General features: G+C 40.2%; 1 protein-coding gene across 1 annotated transcript in view; it reads right to left on the reverse strand.

Annotated features, from left to right (window-relative positions):
* Positions 1 to 23,952, reverse strand: part of ari-2 (E3 ubiquitin-protein ligase ari-2) — a 232,217-nt gene that overhangs the window by 91,280 nt on the left and 116,985 nt on the right. The window contains exon 3 of the mRNA XM_071665846.1: positions 10,624 to 10,741. Within this exon, the coding sequence (XP_071521947.1) occupies positions 10,624 to 10,741 (118 nt within the window). The remainder of the gene's footprint in view (positions 1 to 10,623; positions 10,742 to 23,952) is intronic.

Raw genomic sequence — 23,952 nt, forward strand, 5'->3', positions numbered from 1 at the left:
CCCCTTTTAGTCGCCTTCTACGACACGCAGGGAATACGTGGGAAGTATTCTTAATCCCCTATCCCCAGGGATATATATATATATATATATATATATATATATATATATATATATATATATATATATATATATATATATGTGCATGTGAGTGGTTGGACAATTCTTCATCTGTTTCCCTGCACTATCTAGCTGATGCGGGAAACAGCAATTAAGTATAATGAAAATATAAAATACATAATAAGCATGTGAGTAAATGGGCCACTCATCGTCTATTTCCAGGCACTAACTCACTGATGTGGGAAACGGCAATCTAGTAATATAATAATAATAATAAAAGTGAAAGAAAAGAGAGGCATTTGGATGATTTTTGCAGGGAAATAGTGCAAATGACTGGGAGATGTATAAAAGAAAAAGGCAGGAGGTCAAGAGAAAGGTGCAGAAGGCGAAAAAGAGGGCAAATGAGAGTTGGGGTGAGAGAGTATCATTAAATTTTAGGGAGAATTAGATGTTTTGGAAGGAGGTCAATAAAGTGTGTAAGACAAGAGAACAAATGGGAACATCGGTGAAGGGGGCAAAGGGGGAGGTAAAACAAGTAGTGGTGAAGTGAGAGGGAGATGGAGAGAATATTTTGAAGGTTTTTTGAATATGTTTGATGACAGAGTGGCAGATATAGGGTGTTTTGGTCCAGGTGGTATGCGAAATGAGAGGGTCAGGGAGAGTGATTTGGTAAACAGAGATGAGGTAGTGAAAGCTTTGAAGCAGATGAAAGCCAGCAAGGCAGCAGGTTTGGATGGTATTGCAGTGGAATTTATCAAAAAAAAGGGGGTGACTGTGTTGTTGACTGGTTGGTGAGGATATTCAATGTATGTATGGTTCATGGTGAAATGCATGAGAATTGGTAAAATGCATGCATAGTGCCATTGTACAAAGGCAAAGGGGAAAAAGGTGAGTGTTCAAATTACAGGGGTATAAGTTTGTTGAATATTCTTGGGAAACTATATGGGAGGGTATTGACTGAGAGGTTGAAGACATGTACAGAACATCAGATTGGGGAAGAGCAGTGTGGTTTCAGTAGTAATTGAGGATGTGTGGATCAGGTGTTTGTTTTGAAGAATGTATGTGAGAAATACTTAGAAAAACAAATGGATTTGTATGTGGCATTTATGGATCTGGAGAAGGTATATGATAAGAGTGGATAGAGATGCTCTGTGGAAGGTATTAAGAGTATATGGTGTGGGGGCAAGTTGCTAGAAGCAGTGAAAAGTGTTTATCGAGGATGCAAGGCATGTGTATGAGTAGGAAGAGAGGAAAATGATTGGTTCCCAGTGAATATAGGTTTGCGGCAGGGGTGCGTGATGTCTCCATGGTTGATTAATTTGTTTATGGATGGGGTTGTTAGGGAGGTGAATGCAAGAGTTTCAGAGAGTGGGGCAAGTATGCAGTCTGCTGTCGATGAGAGGGCTTGGGAAGTGAGTCAGTTGTTGATCGCTGATGATACAGCGCTGGTGGCTGATTCAGGTGAGAAACTGCAGAGTTTGGTGACTGAGTTTGGTAAAGTGTGTGAAAGAAGAAAGCTGAGAGTAAATGTGAAAAAGAGCAAGGTTATTAGGTTCAGTAGGGTTGAGGGACAAGTCAACTGGAAGGTAAGTTTGAATGGAGAAAAACTGGAAGAAGTGAACTGTTTCAGATATCTGGAAGTGGATCTGGAAGCAAATGGAACAATGGAAGCAAAAGTGAGTCACAGGGTGGGGAAGGGGTCGAAGGTTCTGGGAGCGTTGAAGAATGTGTGGAAGGCGAGAACGTTATCTCAGAGGAAAAATGAGTACGTTTGAAGAAATAGTGATTCCAATAATGTTATATGGTTGCAAGGAGGGTGGATGTGTTGGAAATGAAATGTCTGAGGACAATATGGGTGTGAGGTGGTTTGATCAAGTAAGTAATGAAAGGCGAAGAGAGAGGTGTGGTAATAACAAGAGTGTGGTTGTGAGAGCAGAAGAGTGTGTATTGAAATGGTTTGGTCACATGGATAGAATGAGTAAGGATAGATTGACAAAGAGGATATGTGTCAGAGGTAGAGGGAACAAGGAGAAATGGGAGACCAAATTGGATGTGGAAGGATGGAGTGAAAATGATTTTGAGCAATCGGGGCCTGAACATACAGGAGGGTGAAAGGCATGCAAGGAATAGAGTAAATTGGAACAATGTAGTATACCGAGGTCGACGTGCTGTCAATGGATTGAACCAGGGCTTGTGAAGTGTCTGGGGTAAACCATGGAAAGTTTTGTGGAGCCTGGATATGGAAAGGGAGCTGTGGTTTCAGTGCATTAAACATGACAACTTAAGACTATGAACAAATGTGGCCTTTGTTGTCTTTTCCTAGTGCTACATCGCGCGCGGGGGGGGGATACTATTTCATGTGTGGCGTGGTGGCGACAGGAATGGATGAAGGCAGCAAGTATGAATATGTACGTGTGTATATATGTATATGTCTGTGTATGTATATATATGTATATGTTGAAATGTATAGGTATGTATATGTCTGTGTGTGGGTGTGTATGTATATGCATGTGTATTTGGTCGGATTGGGCCATTCTTTCCTCAGTTTCCTTGCGCTAACTCACCAATGTGGGAGACAGTGACAAAGTATAATAAATAAATATAATAATAAAAAAAACGAGAAGCAATCAGACTTCAACTGGGGTAGAATGTTATGGCAAAATAACCTCTGCCATACAGTCAGTGGAGCGTTACCTGTCCAAAAGGGAAAAGTCAGAAAAGAAATTATGCAGGAGCATCACTAATTTCTCCCAAAATGCCAGAGTTGGCATTTCAAGGGAGGAACATGAGGTGGGTGTGTCCAGTTCAAGATGATAAAGATAAGATTGTGGTCACGGGATCCTAAGGAATCAAAAGTTGTGTACATAGAATGGGAAGGCTCAGAGGCAAGAAACAGATCAAGTGTGTTGGACCTATAGTTAATAGCCAGAAACTCTTGTTGGATATCTAATTATTTGTTCAAGACTGTTAGGATGGGGAAAACAAAGAGTCTTGATTCTGGAGATCATCCCAAGTAAAGCCTAAACAATCCTTGTGGCATATATTGAAATCAAAATTAAAGGTTTCAAAGGATGGATGAATAGAGAAATACTTCATGGCAGTAAAATACTTGAACATGGAGGAATTGTGGAGCTGGGATTATAATCCCAGAAAAAGGTTGTAAGAATTACAGAAATCATGAGTAAGACTAAAGGGGCCGGGAGCGGGGGGCAAGAAACCCTCCCCTCCTTGTATTTTAACTTTCTAAAAGGGGAAACAGCGTTGGCATTTCAAGGGAGGAACATGAGGTAGGTGTGTCCAGTTCAAAATGATAAAGATAAGATTGTGGTCAGGGGACCCTAAGGAATCAAAAGTTGTGTACATAAAATGGGAAGGCTTAGAGGCAAAAAAGAGATCAAGTGTGTTGGACCTGTGGTCATAATAGCCAGAAACTCTTGTTGGATATCTAATTATTTGTTCAAGACTGTTAGGATGGGGAAAACAAAGTGTCTTGATTCTGGAGATCATCCCAAGTAAAGCCTAAACATCCTTGTGGCATATACTGAAATCAAAATTGAAGGTTTCAAAGGATGGATGTGTAGAGAAATACTTCATGGCAGTAAAATACTTGAATATGGAGGAATTGTGGAGCTGGGATTATACTCCCAGAAAAATTATAGGAATTAAAGAAATCATGAGTAAGACTAAAGGGGATGGGAACAGGGGGCTGAAAACCCTTCCCTCCTTGTATTTTAACTTTCTAAAAGGGGAAACAGAAGGAGTCACAAGGGGAGTGCTCATCCTCCTTGAAGGCTCAGATTGGGGTGTCTAAATGTGTGTGGATGTAACCAAGATGAGAAAAAAGGAGAGATAGGTACTATGCTTGAGGAAAGGTAACTGGATGTTTTGGCTCTGAGTGAAACGAAGCTCAAGGGTAAAGGGGAAGTGTGGTTTGGGAGTGTCTTGGGAGTAAAGTCAGGGGTTAGTGAGAGGACAAGAGCATGGGAAGGAGTAGCACTAATCCTGAAACAGGAGTGGTGGGAGTATGTGATAAAGTGAAAGAAAGTAAACTCTAGATTGATATGGGTAAAATTGAAAGTTGATGGAGAGAGATGGGTGATTATCAGTGCATATGCACCTGGGCATGAGAAGAAAGATCATGAGAGGCAAGTGTTTTGGGAGCAACTGAATGAGTGTGTTAGTGGTTTTGATGCATGAGACCGGGTTATAGTGATGGGTGATTTGAATGCAAAGATGAGTAATGTGGCAGTTGAGGGAATAATTGGTATACATGGGGTGTTCAGTGTTGTAAATGGAAATGGTGAAGAGCTTATAGATTTATGTGCTGAAAAAGAACTGGTGATTGGGAATACCTGGTTTAAAAAGCGAGATATACATAAGTATACCTATGTAAGTAGGAGAGATGGCCACAGAGCGTTACTGGATTACGTGTTAATTGATAGGCGCACGAAAGAGAGACTTTTGCATGTTAATGTGCTGAGAGGTGCAACTGGATGGATGTCTGATCATTATCTTTTAGAGGCAAAAGTGAAGATTTATAGAGGTTTTCAGAAAAGAAGAGAGAATGTTGGGGTGAAGAGAGTGGTGAGAGTAAGTGAGCTTGGGAAGGAGACTTGTGTGAGGAAGTACCAGGAGAGACTGAGTACAAAATAGAAAAAGGTGAGAACAAAGGAGGTAAGGGGAGTGGGGGAGGAATGGGATGTATTTAGAGAAGCAGTGATGGCTTGCGCAAAAGATGATTGTGGCATGAGAAGCATGGGAGGTGGGCAGATTAGAAAGGGTAGTGAGTGGTGGGATGAAGTGGTAAGATTATTAGTGAAAGAGAAGAGAGAGGCATTTGGACGATTTTTGCAGGTAAATAATGCAAATGAGTGGGAGATGTATAAAAGAAAGAGGCAGGAGGTCAAGAGAAAGGTGCAAGAGGTGAAAAAGAGGGCAAATGAGAGTTGGGGTGAGAGAGTATCATTAAATTTTAGGGAGAATAAAAAGATGTTTTAGAAGAAGGCAAATAAAGTGCGAAAGACAAGGGAACAAATGGGAACTTCAGTGAAGGGCGCAAATGGGGAGGTGATAACAAGTAGTGGTGATGTGAGAAGGAGATGGAGTGAGTATTTTGAAGGGTTGTTGAATGTGTTTGATGATAGAGTGGCAGATATAGGGTGTTTTGGTCGAGGTGGTGTGCAAAGTGAGAGGGTTAGGGAAAATGATTTGGTAAACAGAGAAGAGGCAGTAAAAGCTTTGCGGAAGATGAAAGCTGGCAAGGCAGCGGGTTTGGATGGTATTGCAGTGGAATTTATTAAAAAAGGGGGTGACTGTAGTGTTGACTGGTTGGTAAGGTTATTTAATGTATGTATGACTCATTATCAGGTGCCTGAGGATTGGCAGAATGCTTGCATAGTGCCATTGTACAAAGGCAAAGGGGACAAAGGTGAGTGCTCAAATTACAGAGGTATAAGTTTGTTGAGTATTCCTGGTAAATTATATGGGAGGGTATTGATTGAGAGGGTGAAGGCATGTACAGAGCATCAGATTGGGGAAGAGCAGTGTGGTTTCAGAAGTGGTAGAGGATGTGTGGATCAGGTGTTTGCTTTGAAGAATGTATGTGAGAAATACTTAGAAAAGCAAATGGATTTGTATGTAGCATTTATGGATCTGGAGAAGGCATATGATAGAGTTGATAGAGATGCTCTGTGGAAGGTATTAAGAATATATGGTGTGGGAGGCAAGTTGTTAGAAGCAATGAAAAATTTTTATCGAGGATGTAAGGCATGTGTACGTGTATGAAGAGAAGAAAGTGATTGGTTCTCAGTGAATGTAGGTTTGCGGCAGGGGTGTGTGATGTCTCCATGGTTGTTTAATTTGTTTATGGATGGGGATGTTAGGGAGGTGAATGCAAGAGTTTAGGAAAGAGGGGCAAGTATGAAGTCTGTTGTGGATGAGAGAGCTTGGGAAGTGAGTCAGTTGTTGTTCGCTGATGATACAGCACTGGTGGCTGATTCATGTGAGAAACTGCAAAAGCTGATGACTGAGTTTGGTAAAGTGTGTGAAAGAAGAAAGTTGAGAGTAAATGTGAATAAGAGCAAGGTTATTAGGTACAGCAGGGTTGAGGGTCAAATCAAGTGGGAGGTAAGTTTGATTGGAGAAAAACTGGAGGAAGTGAAGTGTATTACATATCTGGGAGTGGATTTGGCAGCGGATGGAACCATGGAAGCGAAAGTGAATCATAGGGTGGGGGAAGGGGCAAAAATTCTGGGAGCCTTGAAGAATGTGTGGAAGTCGAGAACATTACCTCGGAAAGCAAAAATGGGAATGTTTGAAGGAATAGTGGTTCCAACAATATTGTATGGTTGCGAGGCATGGGCTATAGATAGAGTTGTGTGCAGGAGGGTGGATGTGCAGGAAATGAGATGTTTGAGGACAATATGTGGTGTGAGGTGGTTTGATTGAGTAAGTCAATATAGGCTAAGAGAGATGTGTGGAAATAAAAAGAGTGTGGTTGAGAGAGCAGAAGAGGGTGTTTTGAAATGGTTTGGTCACATGGAGAGAATGAGTGGGGAAAGATTTGCCAGGCGTGGGCTATGGATAAAGTTGTGTGCAGGAGGGTGGATGTGCTGGAAATGAGATGTTTGATGACAATGTGTGGTGTGAGGTGGTTTGATTGAGTAAGTAATAATAAGCTAAGAGAGATATGTGGAAATAAAAAGAGTGTGGCTGAGAGAGCAGAAGAGGGTGTTTTGAAATGGTTTGGTCACATGGAGAGAATGAGTGGGGAAAGATTGACAAAGAGGATGTATGTGTCAGAGGTGGAGGGAACGAGGAGAAGTGGGAGACCAAATTGGAGGTGGAAAGATGGAGTGAAAAAGATTTTGAGTGATCGGGGCTTGAACATGCAGGAGGGTAAAAGGCGTGCAAGGAATAGAGTCTATTGCAATGATGAGGTATACTGGGGTCGACGTGCTGTCAATGGATTGGACCAGGGCATGTGAAGCGTCTGGGGTAAACCATGGAAAGTTCTGTGGGGCCTGGATGTGGAAAGGGAGCTGTGGTTTCGGTGCATTATTTATTACATGACAGCTAGAGACTGAGGCCTTTGTTGTCTTTTCCTAGCGCTACCTCGCACACATGAGGGGGGAGGGGGTTATTTCATGTGCGGTGAGGTGGCGATGGGAATGAATAAAGGCAGACAGTATGAATTATTTACATGTGTATATATGTATATGTCTGTGTGTGTATATATATGTATACGTTGAGATGTATAGGTATGTATATTTGCGTGTGTGGACGTGTATGTATATACATGTGTATGTGGGTGGGTTGGGCCATTCTTTTGTCTGTTTCCTTGCGCTACCTCGCTAACGCGGGAGACAGCGACAAAGCAAAATAAAATTAAAAAATAATAATAATATGAGTAAGACAATTTCAAAGTTGGGAAATTCAACTCCAAATACCTAAAGAGGGCCTAAGAAATCTAGGTCTGCAAATATTCCCCTTTCAGATGAAAGGAGCATGCATAAAACTACATTTGAATGATGAAAGTCTGAATAGGTTTGTGGATCATGAGAGGACTAAATAATAAACATAAGAGGGTTGATGTTGAAACACTTATAAAGGGAACATCAGACATGTTAAGTTTGTGTCAGCAAGAGGCAATGGGCCCTGTAATTAAATGAAAGATGAGTGATCAGGCTTGCAATATGACTTATTTTCATTGTGAATGACAGCATAAGAAATATATGCACCACTCACGGCCATCAAGGGTGAAAGGAATAAATAGTGAAAAAAAGAATGAAAACTTCAAAGTTCCTTATGAATTTCCAGACAAAACTCTTAAAGGCATAAAAGTTACAGGAAGATTGGAAGATAAAAGAATGAAGAAAGGTCTGCAGCTACATCGTTTAAGGGAGGGAAAAGTTTGCTATCATGATGGTCAATCCACATCTTGGCCTCCTCACACGAACTATAAAAAACAGCAGCCAGATGTGGGTCACAGATCCTGACCTCAATGGCAGAGAAACCTGGAGAAAGCTCAAAAAAGCAATGGCCAAAATATCATCTACACAAAAGGCAGCAAATCATGGTGAACAAAGGGTTGGTTGGAGAGAGATGATGTCTGGAGCATTCATAAGACAAGATTTTTTATTCCAATATGGCTAATAAAAAGGTAAAGGAAAAGCCACTCCAAATATGTGGGTAGTACTTCATATTGAGGCAGATAATACCCCATGTAAATATAAATGTCTGCTCACAAGAAAATTACAGCATCTATTCAACACAGCATCTTTGCAAAGTGTGTAATACAATGTCACAAGTTTCAACATATGAGAAAATCAGAATGCTTTAATGGCTCCATTTGCACCAGGTAACAGTTAAGAATAATTTGATGAGGAACCATTAAAGAGCAATGAAGGATGTAGCTCCTGAGGAGACGCTATATGTGATGGGTGACCTTCATGAACAGTTGGGAAATAGAATAAGAGAGAGAATGATAAGAAATATGGAGTCCCAAGTCTACATGAAAATGATGAAAGAATATATGGACTGCATGAATGTTAGGCAAGCATACTTCAAGCAAACTGATGTTCATAAATGTGTATGTTACAGAAACATGGAAGACAAGGCAAAGACCATTATGAATGAAGTGTTTCTGATATTACGGAATATTCTAAGTGGTATCCATAATGTGCAGTCTGTGAAGGGAGATGGGAGAAGGTTTATCAAACTTTAAAGAAGCAATACTCAAGTTCATCTTTTCTGTAGCCACTACAGAACTGGAAAGAGGAATTCAAAAAAGAAGAAAAAGAAAGGGTAAAACAACTTCAAGAAATTTAATGAAAAACTGAAGGAATCTGAAAAATTGCACTCTAACTTTACAGTGATGTGTAAGTAGTTCAAGGGCGCATAATTACAGGCTGCTAAGGATGTACATGAACCTGCAAGTATAAACTATGGACTAAATAAAAACTAAATAAAAAATCAGAATTGAAAATAATGAAGACATATGGTTTGCTTGGTGAGCTGAATTTGCTAAAAACTAGTGATAAACAGAGGGCAAAATTCAGTATATTAAGTCTACATTAAAAACTAACGGTACATATGAATAAAATGAACCACATGAGGATCAGAAGAAAACTGAATGAAATTTCAGGAGGAATATACGATATTCTGGGAAGAGAAAAAGAGAGATGGAGAAAAGAGGTATAAGTAAAGAATGGGAGAAAATTAAACAGATCTGGGAGTGCGCTAGTGATAACAGATGAAGGTTGTATGAGGTGGAAGGAATACTGTATTAAAGAAAAATTGTAAATGATCATGAAAGAAACACTGTTATTGGTACATTATGATCAGATATAAGGAAAAAAGTATAAATGTAAGGGAGATAAGGAAAAGGGAATGGAACTAAAGTGCTTTTAAAGAGACGAAAGCTTGGAGTAAAGAAAGGGTGGTAACTGATATGGTGAAAATGGAACAGCCTCCACAGTTGAAAGAATCTGGAAAGTAAATATGGACACAAATAAAAGTCAATAAATGCCTAATGTGATGAAAGTAGTGACTGTCCCATTGTATAATAGTAAAGAAGTAAAAGCAAAGGTAGAAAAATGTCTAGAAGAAATATGAATGATCATGTAAAAGTATTAATGAACTCAAAAATCATGAACAAAGTGGGTTACAAGAAGCAGGTGTGTACAACTGCTTTTTGCATTTTAATGGGTGGTGGTGAAAGTTCCTGACCAACACAGAAAAGTTTATGAAGCTTTATGGACTTAAAAAGAAAAATATGAAAAGTGAATAGGAAAGCTCTTATGCTATATTCTGATTCCAAAGCATTAACATAAGCCTTCTGAAACCTGTTAGGAACCTAAATAATGGAAGTAAAGCATGTGTGAGTGTAAGCGGTTTGAAAATAATGTGGATGTGTCAATGTTGTGTAATGTTACCAGGGTTACTTAATTTTTCTAATGGGTGTAGTACTATGTGAGATGAGTGGAATGATAATGATGCACAAATAAACAACTGGAGCTGAATATAACAAGCTGTGATTTTAGCTGAATAAGAGATGGATAAAATTGTAGGTCATTTTGATGATGTAAATGGGAAGTGGATAATGAAAATGTTTGTAAGTACAGTAAAATCAAAACTTTAATTTTTAAAAGATGTGGGATATCATTGTCTAATGTTAGTCTGAATGATAAAGAAGTGGAAGCTATGCAAGAACAAACAACATTTTCTTCAAAAGTTTTTTGCATTCTCCAACTTGAAGATCTTTTCTTGTGCATTCATGGAATATTACTTCTTACCCATTATCCACTTCACAACAGTTCCTATTCTTCAACAAATCTACAGACTGCCATTAAGGAAATCACAACAAAGTTTCTTTACCTTTAAATCATCTAACTGAATACACTCTTAATCTGCTTTCCACCACTTTGTTGCCATTCTTATCATATCAACACTCTTCCACCTGACATCAAAACAATAAATCTTTCCTTTTAAGGCAAAGGACACTTGCATGCTGTCTCTTCAACACAGCTTTAACAAGGAACTACAAAGGCAAATATTAATCCTCACATCTTTGGTGTGTGCACTGATGTAGTTGGCTGTTTCACTGTCATCGGCACACTTGGTCAGCCAACGCTTGATTGTTTCACAGTCCGTTGGCGCATGGTAGTCACCACCACATTTATAACTATGGAGAGAGAAAACCTGCTTTGACACATGACAAACCATTTTCTTTGGTTGAAAGGTTAGTTTCAATCTAGGATAAGAGTCAGAAGGAATAGATTGCCTGGTCTTTCTTGCTCTGTCTAATATTCATTTGTCTATCATCTTTAACTCCTTCCCTCTTTACTTATGAGCTGATTAAATGCATGGGACCTCAGTTCTCTCAAACAAAGTCTGAACTTACGTCTACAGAGCTAAAGTGAACAATGGTTTCAACACTAATATGAAGCCTTCTTCATTCTAACATTATACACAATGATGACTCCTTGAGTAAGATTAGCATCTCCATTCACATTTCAAGCCTGACATACAAACATCTCATTCCCCTAGTATCCTCAGTCAAAACATCTTGGCCATGAACAATCTGCAAACTGCATCTCTCCAGTGGCTTTGTACACTACCTCTCCTTAAGCACTTAAATGTACCAAATATGTTACATGTCCATACCAATCTTAAAACTTTCATTCGTGTCTTTCAACGAATCCGTAACCACTTATCTTTCTCATCTTCATTCATGTATCCATTCTTCTCTTTCCAACTACTGTATGGTATGGGCAATTCCCACTTAAAATGGTTTCATTTTACTATAGCCAGAATACTAGGAAGCTGATATGGTTAAAACAATACCCGATCTGGTTTAATACAGCTGAGCAACAGAGTCTGTGATCACACTTTCAAGGTTTACAGCACTCTGAGGCACTAGACCCACCTAACCCAGTGTACCTGAGGCACATGGCCTCCAACTTGATGATCTCACATGACATGTCAGGTCAGGGACCATTTCAATCTTCTGTTAATGTATCCTTCACTCAGCTTTTTGCTGACCATTTCATATGACTTTGCTTAGCCTTGCTTGACAACATTACGACTATGATCATAACTTCAAGAGGTTTTTCTTTTTAGTGTTGGAGATTCCAGCCACGGACAAAACTCTGCATCAAGGCCAGGTCTTAATTGAACTAAAGGGAGATAAATTAAAGGGAAAAAGAAGAGATATGGGAAAGTATCTAAAAATTTCAAGGGAACAGAAAAACACAAAAGATTTCGAAATGTGTTAGGTCACAGTTGTTGGAAAGACATGAGAGGCAGACAGTTCCAAAGCTTTGAGGTGTGGGGAAAGAAACAGCTATCAAAACTGCCCATACTTGAGTTGCCAATGGCCACATAGGAACCAAGTAATGCTGCAGCTTGCTGAGTATTGCTTGGTCTAACAGCCAGCTCCAGAGAGCAAAAACCAAAGAAAGACCTATAGAAAAGGGAAAGCAAACCTATATTGCAGCATAGGGCAAGTGTATCAAGGTTGGAAGTTAGCCTGAAAGAGATTAAAAGTCATATGGCTTTTGACTTATCTCTGTAAAGTAAGGATGCAGAGCTAGAACCACCCCTCAAGCGAGAGCAGTACTCCGTACAAGGACAGACAGCTAGAACCATCCTAGATGTGAGGGCAGTACTCCATATGAGGATACATAGCTAGAACCACCCCAGATGTAAAGGCAGCACTCCAACAAAGAAAGATCAATCCTTTGTATAAATGGAACAACTGTTCAGAATTTCTACATCAAAACAGAACTTCCAGTTTCTTAAAGGCAGATTTAGCTATTTCCATAATATGGGGTTTCCAAGATAGAGTGGATGCTACAGTAATATCAAGTATGTTCATTGAGTCAAGAGTTAGAATTACAGAACTGTCAAAAGAGAAAAACAGTGAGCAATTTTTGACAGAGAAATGAGCAGAAACTGGGTCTTGAAGGCATTAAGCTTGACCAGATTTTGTCTACCCTACTAAGATATCCTGTCCAAGTCTGAGTTTACTGAGGACGTTGTGTTGAGATGAGGTGCTGATTGAGCAAGAGAAGAAGCAGAAATGAAGGATGTGGAAGGAAGCAGTGTTGTCATCAGCATACGAGTGCATTAGGTTATTTGTGGAAGACAGGAAATCGTTGATAAAAGGAAAAAGGAGAAAAAGTGTAGTGCAGGAGACAGGACAGAACCTTGAGGGACACTAATGTTGATGGAGAAAGGCAGAAAGGCTAATCCATCAGCAACCACCAGAATAGATCAGCTACAGAGGAAGCTAGATATGAAGGAGCAAAGTAATGGAGATAAACCAAAAGAGGGGAGCTTAAAGATGACACACATCCTGTCAAAAGCTTTGGATATATCAAGGACAACTTTAAAGCATTCCCTAAAATCTTTATGGGATGATGAACCATACATTAGTAAGAGAGAAAAGAATATCACCAGTGGATCTTGTCTTACAGATGCTATACTGGTGATCATAGACAAGACTGTGAGATTCAAGATATCTGAGGAAATGGGAGTTAAAAAGAGATTCAAAGATTTTGGAAATGGAAGACGTCAATGCAACAGGATGATAATTAAGAAGGGTTAGAATGGCTATCCTTCTTTGGGGTGGGCTGTGCTAATGCATGCTTCTGAGATGAAGGAAAATTTCTGATGTTGAAACAGAAATGGAACAGAGAAGCAAACACAGGTGCAAGTTCAGAGACAATCTTTCAGTACAAAGAGATGGGTGCCATCAAGACCATAAGCCTTGTCTGTGTACAAAGAGAGAAGCATTTTTCAGACAGTTTGAAAAAAAAATTATGGGAAGAGGCATAGGCTTAGTATGAGGAGCATCAATGATGAAAGAATGTTACAGTCATTCAAGGTGGAGTTAGAGGAGAACAGGAACTAATGAGTTACTTTGTCTATGGGAGAGAGTTATAGGAAAGGTAAAACGACAGAAGTTGTTGGATATGCCCATAGTTAAAGAACAGAAACACCTATCAGTGGATGATGAGGAGAGAATATCACACTTCCTCTGAATAAAGGAATAATTTGCCTTATGGATAATGAATTCACTATGACTACAGGTAGTGATAAATGCAGAATGGGAGATGGATGAGTGCTTTTCCAAGCCCAATATGCCTGATATTACTCTACCTTCAAAAGTCACAGAAAAAATTGAAAAACATCTTATGAAGCTTTTAATTTTTCAAGACCTCTCCAGTTGGAAGGACACAAATATAGTACAAAGAGTTATGTAAACAAAAGTAAATGGGTATTACGGTCATTTCCTAACCAACTGACATATGAGAAACAAGATTCATCATCTAACCCACCAGTACCTAAAGAAAATGGCCTTCGACCTGACTTGATATGTGAGGTCACATATCAGGTCAGATGCCATGTGCCTCATATACAGCACTGATGTGATCAGACATAAAGCACTGTTCCTTTGTTACTGGTTAGTCAGGCAAGGAGTGTTATTCCTCACTCATGTTTAATTTAAACAATACATGTACTTTGTACTGTTCTTGAAAAGTAAACATAATCTTGGGGAGATACCCTTTCAATTTTCCTGTGAGTCATGAAGATCATTAATTTGGGTTTGAAAACGACAATCCCCACTGTTGTGATATCAAACAGTGCCACAGTAAACAATCAACAAAAAGTAATATAAGAACTTCACAACCAGAAGGATAAAATGGCCTCTTAACTCATGACAGATGAGGTGCTGGTGGGTAAAGTGTAGAACCTTGTTTCTCAATGACTGGTGGGACAGGTTCCTTAGGAGCCCTGTCCCTCATTCAGTTCTACATACATTCTCTTTGTACTTTTTTGTGTCATTTCCACTCAGAAAAAAAATTTCCAATACTAATGATAGTACTAAATCACTTTGGATCCTGTGATTGCAACCACTACTGAAACACTAAAAAGCACTACCACAGTAGTCTCAACCAGAATCCATCAAGAACTCAGTTAAGAATCTGACAGTCAGCATGATAAAATCTACCACAGTAAACTAGGAAATGCATTCAATTAATTCTATCACAAGTTATATTAAAGTAAGAGTGACAAACTATATGAAATATGACTTCTAAACAAGCAATCACCCTTGTAAAAATGCCAAGCTCCTCATGCAAACTTGCAGTGCTCTGCACACACACTACAACAACTGCAGCCTGTATTCATTAGTAATATTCAACATATACATATGAAACATGGAAAATCCATGTTTCTCATATTTCTAAACTCAACAAATCCATGGTCCAGTGCATTCAAGATTACCACTAAAATGGCACATGAGTTTCCTGAGTTAGCTGGTCAGTTAAAAACACACCATTGTCACCAATGCCACCATATATGCTTACCAACATTTTTAATTGTCTATATTCACATTTATTACTTAAAGAACCTGCCTTAAGTATAGAAAACACTCAATTTAGGTTAAAATACCTTTAAAACAAAAAGTGAGGTCCAATTTTCTAAAATTCTTAAAAATAGAAAATCTGCATGCTGTATTGCTCAATGTTAAAGGTTAAATTTTTTGCAATGTTACCTATAATGTCTCAGCACTTTCTTATGCCTCCAGTGTTATATTCTTTTAAAACTGGGAATAATGAACCTTAGGAAGGGAGTCTCAAATTCAATTTCCATCTTACTATGAAAATCTATATCCACATCAAACAAGTTCACTTTAAATGACTTTTTTGAGGAATCTATTTCTTACTTATAGTGAAGAATATCAATATCAAAAAGAGCAGTTATGTAATTAATCTAGAGACCTCCTCTCACCAAATTTTGTTTTCAGTATCTTCCATGCTAAATTTGTTTGCCATTTCACCTTAATTTTATACTATTATTCTTTGATCATTTATTCCTACATCTTTATAGTTCTTGTCTTACTCTGTTAATGCAAGATGGATGCAAGAGTATTTTTTCTGCTATTCAGTTGCATAGGAAATGTGGGTAAGAAACCAGTATGATTATCAGTCACTAAGATTCAGAGTGCTTGTGAATTTGTGTGCTAAAAAAAACTGTTGACTGGGAATACCTGGTTTAAAAAGAGAGATATTTATTTATTATCTATCGTACTGAATTGCCATCTCCAGCATAAGTGAGGTAGCACAAGGAAACAAACGAGGAATGGCCCAACCCACCCATATACACATGTACATACATAAACGCCCATACACATACATATACATTTCAACGCATTTTTTTCTTTTTTTTTATACTTTGTCGCTGTCTCCCGCGTTTGCGAGGTAGCGCAAGGAAACAGACGAAGGAAATGGCCCAACCCCCCCCCATACACATGTATATACACACGTCCACACACGCAAATATACATACCTACACAGCTCTCCATGGTTTACCCCAGACGCTTCACATGCCTTGATTCAATCCACTGACAGCACGTCAACCCCGGTATACCACATCGCTCCAATTCACTCTATTCCTTGCCCTCCTTTCACCCTCCTGCATGTTCAGGCCCCGATCACACAAAATCTTTTTCACTCCATCTTTCCACCTCCAATTTGGTCTCCCTCTTCTCCTCGTTCCCTCCACCTCCGACACATATATCCTCTTGGTCAATCTTTCCTCACTCATTCTCTCCATGTGCCCAAACCACTTCAAAACACCCTCTTCTGCTCTCTCAACCACGCTCTTTTTATTTCCACACATCTCTCTTACCCTTACGTTACTCACTCGATCAAACCACCTCACACCACACATTGTCCTCAAACATCTCATTTCCAGCACATCCATCCTCCTGCGCACAACTCTATCCATAGCCCATGCCTCGCAACCATACAACATTGTTGGAACCACTATTCCTTCAAACATACCCATTTTTGCTTTCCGAGATAATGTTCTCGACTTCCACACATTCTTCAAGGCCCCCAGAATTTTCGCCCCCTCCCCCACCCTATGATCCACTTCCGCTTCCATGGTTCCATCCGCTGCCAGATCCACTCCCAGATATCTAAAACACTTCACCTCCTCCAGTTTTTCTCCATTCAAACTCACCCCCCAATTGACTTGACCCTCAACCCTACTGTACCTAATAACCTTGCTCTTATTCACATTTACTCTTAACTTTCTTCTTCCACACACTTTACCAAACTCAGTCACCAGCTTCTGCAGTTTCTCACATGAATCAGCCACCAGCGCTGTATCATCACCGAACAACAACTGACTCACTTCCCAAGCTCTCTCATCCCCAACAGACTTCATACTTGCCCCTCTTTCCAAAACTCTTGCATTTACCTCCCTAACAACCCCATCCATAAACAAATTAAACAACCATGGAGACATCACACACCCCTGCCGCAAACCTACATTCACTGAGAACTAATCACTTTCCTCTCTTCCTACACGTACACATGCCTTACATCCTCGATAAAAACTTTTCACTGCTTCTAACAACTTTCCTCCCACACCATATATTCTTAATACCTTCCACAGAGCATCTCTATCAACTCTATCATATGCCTTCTCCAGATCCATAAATGCTACATACAAGTCCATTTGCTTTTCTAAGTATTTCTCACATACATTCTTCAAAGCAAACACCTGATCCACACATCCTCTACCACTTCTGAAACCACACTGCTCTTCCCCAATCTGATGCTCTGTACATGCCTTCACCCTCTCAATCAATACCCTCCCATATAATTTACCAGGAATACTCAACAAACTTATACCTCTGTAATTTGAGCACTCACTCTTATCCCCTTTGCCTTTGTACAATGGCACTATGCACGCATTCCGCCAATCCTCAGGCACCTCACCATGAGTCATACATACATTAAATAACCTTACCAACCAGTCAACAATACAGTCACCCCCTTTTTTTTATAAATTCCACTGCAATACCATCCAAACCTGCTGCCTTGCCGGCTTTCATCTTCTGCAAAGCTTTCACTACCTCTTCTCTGTTTACCAAATCATTCATTTCAACGCATACCTACATATAAATACACAGACATGTACATAAATACACATGTACATATTCATACTTGCTGCCTTCATCCATTCCTGTCGCTACCCCCAACACACATGAAAAAAGCATCCCCCCTCCAGCGAGGTAGTGCCAGGAAAAGAAAAAAAAAGGCCACATACATTCACACTCAGTCTAACAGTCCATGTGTAATGCACCGAAACGAGAGCTCCTTTCAAAATCAAGGCCCCACAGACCTTTCCATAGTTTACCACAGATGCTTCACATGCCCTGGTTCCATCCACTGATAGCATGTCGACCCCGGTATACCACATCGTTCCAATTCACTCTATTCCTTGAACACCTTACACCCTCCTGTATGTTCAGACCCCGATCGCTCAAAATCTTTTTCACTCCATCCTTCCACCTCCAATTTGGTCTCCTGCTTCTCCTTCTTCCCTCCACCTCTGACACATATATCCTCTTTGTCGATCTTTCCTCACTCATTCTCTCCATGCGTCCAAACCATTTCAACACACCTTCTGCTCTCTCAACTATGCCCTTTTTATTACCACACATCCCTCTTACCCTTTCATTACTTACTTGGTCAAACCACCTCACACCAGATACTGTCCTCAAACATTTCATTTCCAACACATCCACCCTCCTCCACACAAACTTATCTACAGCCCATGCCTAACAACCATACAACATTGTCGGACCAACTATTCCTTCAAACATACCAATTTTTGCTCTTCGAGATAACATTCTCACCTACCACACTTTATTCAATGCTCCCAGAACCTTCGCCCCCTCCCCCACCCAGTGACTCACTTCCATGGTTCCATCCTCTGCTAAGTCCACTCCCAAATATCTAAAACACTTCACTTCTCCCAGTTTTTCTCCATTCAAACTTGTCTCCCAATCAACTTGTCCCTGAACCCTACTGAACCTAATAACCTTGCTCTTATTCACATTTACTCTCAACTTTCTTCTGTAACACACTTTACCAAACTCAGTCACTAACTTCTGCAGTTTCTCACAAGTATATGTATGTGAGTAGGAGAGATGGTCAAAGGGCATTATTAGATAACATGCTAAGTGATAGGCATATAAAAGAGAGACTTTTGGATGTTAATGTGAAGAGAGAGGCAGCTGGTGGGATGTCTGATCACTATCTTGTGGACGTGAAAGTGTGAACTTATACAGGTTTTCCAAAATGAAGAGAGAATGTAGGGGAAAAGAGAGTGATAAGAGTAAGTGAGCATGGAAAGGAGACATGTGTGAGGAAGTACCAAAGGAGACTGAGCATAGAATGGCAAAAGGTGAGAGCAAATGACAAGAGGTGAGTGGGTGAGGAATGGGATGTATTTAGGGAAGCAGTGATGGCATGTGCAAGAGATGCATGTGGCATGAGAAAGGTGGGAGGTGGGCAGATTAGAGAGGGTAGTGAATGGCGGGATGAAGAAGTTAATGGTAAAAAAGGCATTTAGACGATACTTGCAAGGAAGGAGTGCAAATTACTGGGAGATGTATAAGAGAAAGTGGCAAGAGGTCAAGAGGAAAGTGTAAAGGCTGAAAAAGAGGGTAAATGAGAGTTGGGGTGAGAGAGTATCATTAAACTTCAGGGAGAATAAAAAGATGTTTTGGAAGGAGGTAAATAACATATGTAAGACGAGAACAAATGGGAACATCGGCGAAGGAGGCAAGGGGAAAGTGACAACAGGTAGTAATGAAATGAGGAGGAGATGGAGTGAGCATTTTGAAGGCTTGTTGAATGTTTGATGACAGAGTGGCAGATGTAGGATGTTTTGGTCAGGGTGGTTTGCAAAGTGAGAGTGTCTGGGATAGTGGTTTGGTGAACTGAGAAGAGGTGGTGAAAGCCCCTGCGAAGGATGAAATGTGGCAAGGCAGCAGGTTTGGATAGTATTGCAGATGAATTCATTAATGACACAATGAAGACAACTGAAAGTGGAGATTAAGGTTGGAGAGAGAGATGAAAGATGAGTGAACTAATGGAAATGAACAATGAGAATTATGAACGAAAGAACTGACAACAAAAGCACAAACCAATTTTTATAGAGGTGCTCAGGTAATTACCAAGGAATAAAATGCACCAAACATTAAGGCAATGTGTAATAATAACAAGTGATATTGACAAACAAGCCTGTTTTGATATGAATAGGCCAAGGAAAATATCTTACATGAATGTATGAAGTCTAATAACTAAAAATACCCGACACAAAAAAATGTATCAATAGGGGATTGGGAGAAAGAATACTTCCCACGTATTCCCTGCATGTCATAAAAGGGGACTAAAAGGGGTAGGAGCATGGGGCAAGAAATCCTCCGTTCCAGATTTTAATTTTCTAAAAGAAGTAACAGAGAAGGGGGCCAAGTGAGGATTTTTCTGCGAAGACACGCTCGCTAATGCATGCAGAGAGAGAGAGAGAGAGAGAGAGAGAGAGAGAGAGAGAGAGAGAGAGAGAGAGAGAGAGAGAGAGAGAGAGAGACTCTAACACAATAATCAGAAATTTTCCTGAAACACGGGTGAATTAAAAAATAAGCAATAAGCAGATTTAGAGGGATATGTGACCTTGACAACTAATTGAAAAAAGAGTAAGCAAGGTGGAGTGGCAGTACATGTAAGCAACAAATCTGAAGCAAAACAGATAATGAATAATGATACTGTCCACAAGAAATGTGAAACATTACCAGCAAACATACCAACCATACAACAGTTAATATATTAACATATACAACACTCTCCCCTATCCCTGGGAATAGGGGAGAATGAATACTTCCCACGCATTTCCCACATGTCATAGAAGGCGACTAAAGGGGACAGGAGTGGGAGGCTAGAAACCTTCACCTCCTTGTATTTCAACTTTCTAAAAAGGGAAACAGGAGTCATGTAGGTAGTGCTCATCCTCCTTGAAGGCTCAGATTGGGGTGTCTAAATGTGTGTGGATGTAACCAAGATGAGAAAAAAGGAGAGATAGGTAATATGTTTGAGGAAAGGGACCTGGATGTTTTGGCTCTGAATGAAATGAAGCTCAAGCGTAAAGGGGAAGAGTGGTTTGGGAATGTCTCGGAAGTAAGTCAGGGGTTGGTGAAAGGACAAGAACAAAGGAAGGAGTAGCACTACTCCTGAAGCAGGAGTTGTGGGAGTATGTGATACAGTATAAGAAAGTAAACTCTAGATTGATATGGGTAAAACTGAAAGTTGATGGAGAGAGATGGGTGATTATTGGTGCATATGCACCTGAGCATGAGAAGAAAGATCATGAGAGGCAAGTGTTTTGGGAGCAGCTGAGTGAGTGTGTTAGCAGCTTTGATGCACGAGACCGGGTGATAGTGAGGGGTGATTTTAATGCAAAGGTGAGTAATGTGGGAAGTTGAGGGTATAACTGGTGTACATGGGGTGTTCAGTGTTGTAAATGGAAATGGTGAAGAGCTATACATAGATCTGTGTGCTGAAAGACTAGTGATTGGGAATACCTGGTTTAAAAAGAGAGATTACGTAAGTATATGTATATAAGTAGGAGAGATGGCCAGAGAGCAAAATTGGATTACATGCTAACTGATAAGTGCATGAAAGAGAGACTTTTAGATGAAAATGTTCTGAGAGGGGCAACTGGAGGGATGTCTGATCATTATCTTGTGGAGGTGAAGGTGAAGATTTGTAGAGGTATTCAGAAAGGAAGAGAGAATGTTGGGGTGAAGAAAGTGGTGAGGGTAAGTGAGCTTGGAAAGGAGACTTGTGTGAGGAAGTACCAGGAGAGACTGAGTGCAGAATGGAAAAAGGTGAGAGCAAATGACATAACGGGAGTGAGGGAGGAATGGGATGTATTTAGGGAAGCAGTGATGGCTTGCGGAAAAGATGCTTGTGGCATGAGAAACGTGGGAGGTGGGCAGATTAGAAAGGGTAGTGAGTGGTGGGATGAAGAAGTAAGATTGTTAGTGAAAGAGAAAAGAGAGGCGTTTGGACAATTTTTGCAGAGAAGTAGTGCAAATGGGTGCGAGATATATAAAAGAAAGAGGCAGGAGGTCAAGAGAAAGGTGCAAGAGGGGAAAAAGAAGGCAAATGAGAGTTGGGAGTGACAGAGTATCATTAAATTTTAGGGAATATAAAAAGATGTTTTGGAAGGAGGTAAATAAAATGCGTAAGACAAGAGAACAAATGGGAACATCGGTGAAGGGGACTAATGGAAAGGTAATAACAAGTAGTGATGAAGTGAGAAGGACATGGAGTGAGTATCTTGAAGATTTGTTAAATGTGTTTGATGACAGATTGGCAGATATAGGGTGTTTTGGTCAAGGTGGTGTGTGAAGTGAGAGAGTCAGGGAGAATGGTTTGGAAAACACAAAAGAGGTAGTGAAAGCTTTGCAGAAGATGAAAGCTGCAAAGGTGGCGGTTTTGGATGGTATTGCAGTGGAATTCATTAAAAAAGAGGGTGACTGTATTGTTGACTGGTTGGTAAGGATATTCATTGTATGTATGGTTCATGGTGAAGTGCCTTACGATTGGCAGAATGCATGCATAAAGCCACTGTATAAAGGCAAAGGGGATAAAGGTCAGTGTTCAAATTACAGATGTATAAGTTTCTTGAGTATTCCTAAGAAATTATACGGGAGGGTATTGATTGAGAAGTAAAGGCATGTACAGAGCATCAGATTGGGGAAGAGCAGTTTGGTTTCAGAAGTGGTAGAGGATGTGTGGATCAGGTGTTTGCTTTGAAGAATATATGTGAGAAATACTTAGAAAAACAAATGGATTTGTATGTAGCATTTATGGATCTGGAGAAAGCATATGATACAGATGATAGAGATGCTTTGAGGAAGGTATTAAGAGTATATGGTGTGGGAGGTAAGTTGCTAGAAGCAGTGAAAAGTTTTTATCAAGGATGTAAGGCATGTGTACGAGAAGGAAGAGAGGAAAGTGATTGGTTCCCAGTGAATGTCGGTTTGCGGCAGGGGTGCGTGATGTTTCCATGGCTGTTTAATTTGTTTATGGATGGGGTGGTTAGGGAGGTGGATGCATGAGTTTTGGAGAGAGGGGCAAGTATGCAGTCTGTTGTGGATGAGAGGGCTTGGGAAGTGAGTTAGTTGTTTGCTGATGATACAGCGCTGGTGGCTGATCTGGTGAGAAACTGCAGAAGCTGGTGACTGAGTTAGGTAAAGTGTGTGAAAGAAGAAAGCTGAGAGTAAATGTAAATAAGAGCAAGGTTTTTAGGTTCAGTGGGGTTGAGGGACAAGTTAACTGGGAGATAAGTTTGAAGAGAAAAGCTGGAGGAAGTGAAGTGTTTTAGATATCTGGGAGTGGATTTAGCAGATGAAACCATGGAAGCGAAAGTGAGTTGCAAGGTGGGGGAGGGGCCAAAGGTTCTAGGGGTGTTGAAGAATGTGTGGAAGACGAGAACATTATCTCGGAGAGCAAAAATGGGTATGTTTGAAGGAATAGTGGTTCCAGCAATGTTATATGGTTGCGAGGTGTGGGCTATAGATAGGCTTGTGTGGAGGAGGGTGGATGTGCTGGAAATGAATTGTTTGATGACATTATGTGGTGTGAGGTGGTTTGATCAAGTAAGTAATGAAAGGGTAAGAAAGATGTGTGGTAATAAAAAGGGTGTGGTTGAAAGAGCAGAAGATGGTGCATTGAAATGGTTTGGTCACATGAAGAGAATGAGTGAGGAGAGATTGAAAGAGGAGGGAACGAGGAGAAGTGGGAGACAAAATTGAGGTGGAAGGATATAGTGAAAAAGATTTTGAGCGATCGGGGCCTGAACATACAGGAGGGTGAAAGGCGTGCAGGGAATAGAGTGAATTGCAACGATGTGGTATACCGGGGTTGATGTGCTGTCAATGCATTGAACAAGGGCATATGAAGCATCTCGGGTAAACCATGGAAAGTTTTGTGAGGCCTGAATGTGGAAAGGGAGCTGTGGTCTCGGTGCATTACACATATCAGCTAGAGACTGAGTGAGAACGAATGTGGCCTTTGTTGTCTTTTCCTAGTGCTACCTTGGATGCACTGGGGGGGAGTGGTGTGCCATTTCATGTGTGATGGGGTGGCGACGGGAAAGTATGAAGGTATCAAGTGTGGATGTATACACTTGTGTATATGTATATGTCTGTGTATGTATACGGATGTATACATTGAAATGTATAGGTACATATATGTGCATGAATGGGTGTTTATGTATATACATGTGTATGTGGGTGGGGTTGGGCCATTCTTTTGTCTGTTTCCTTGCGCTACCTCGCTAACGTGGGGGACAGCGACTAAGTAAAATCAATAAATATACATAACAACACTTTACATATTAACATACAGAGAACCCAAAACTAAAATGGAAGAGGTCAGAAGAACACTTACACAAAAACTGAAGAGAAAATAAGGGACTGTGAGAAGCCAGAAATAATAATTTGATTTGACTTCAACT

Source organism: Panulirus ornatus, chromosome 10 (genome assembly GCF_036320965.1).
Source record: "Panulirus ornatus isolate Po-2019 chromosome 10, ASM3632096v1, whole genome shotgun sequence".
In the NCBI taxonomy this organism is placed as follows: Eukaryota; Metazoa; Arthropoda; class Malacostraca; order Decapoda; family Palinuridae; genus Panulirus; species Panulirus ornatus.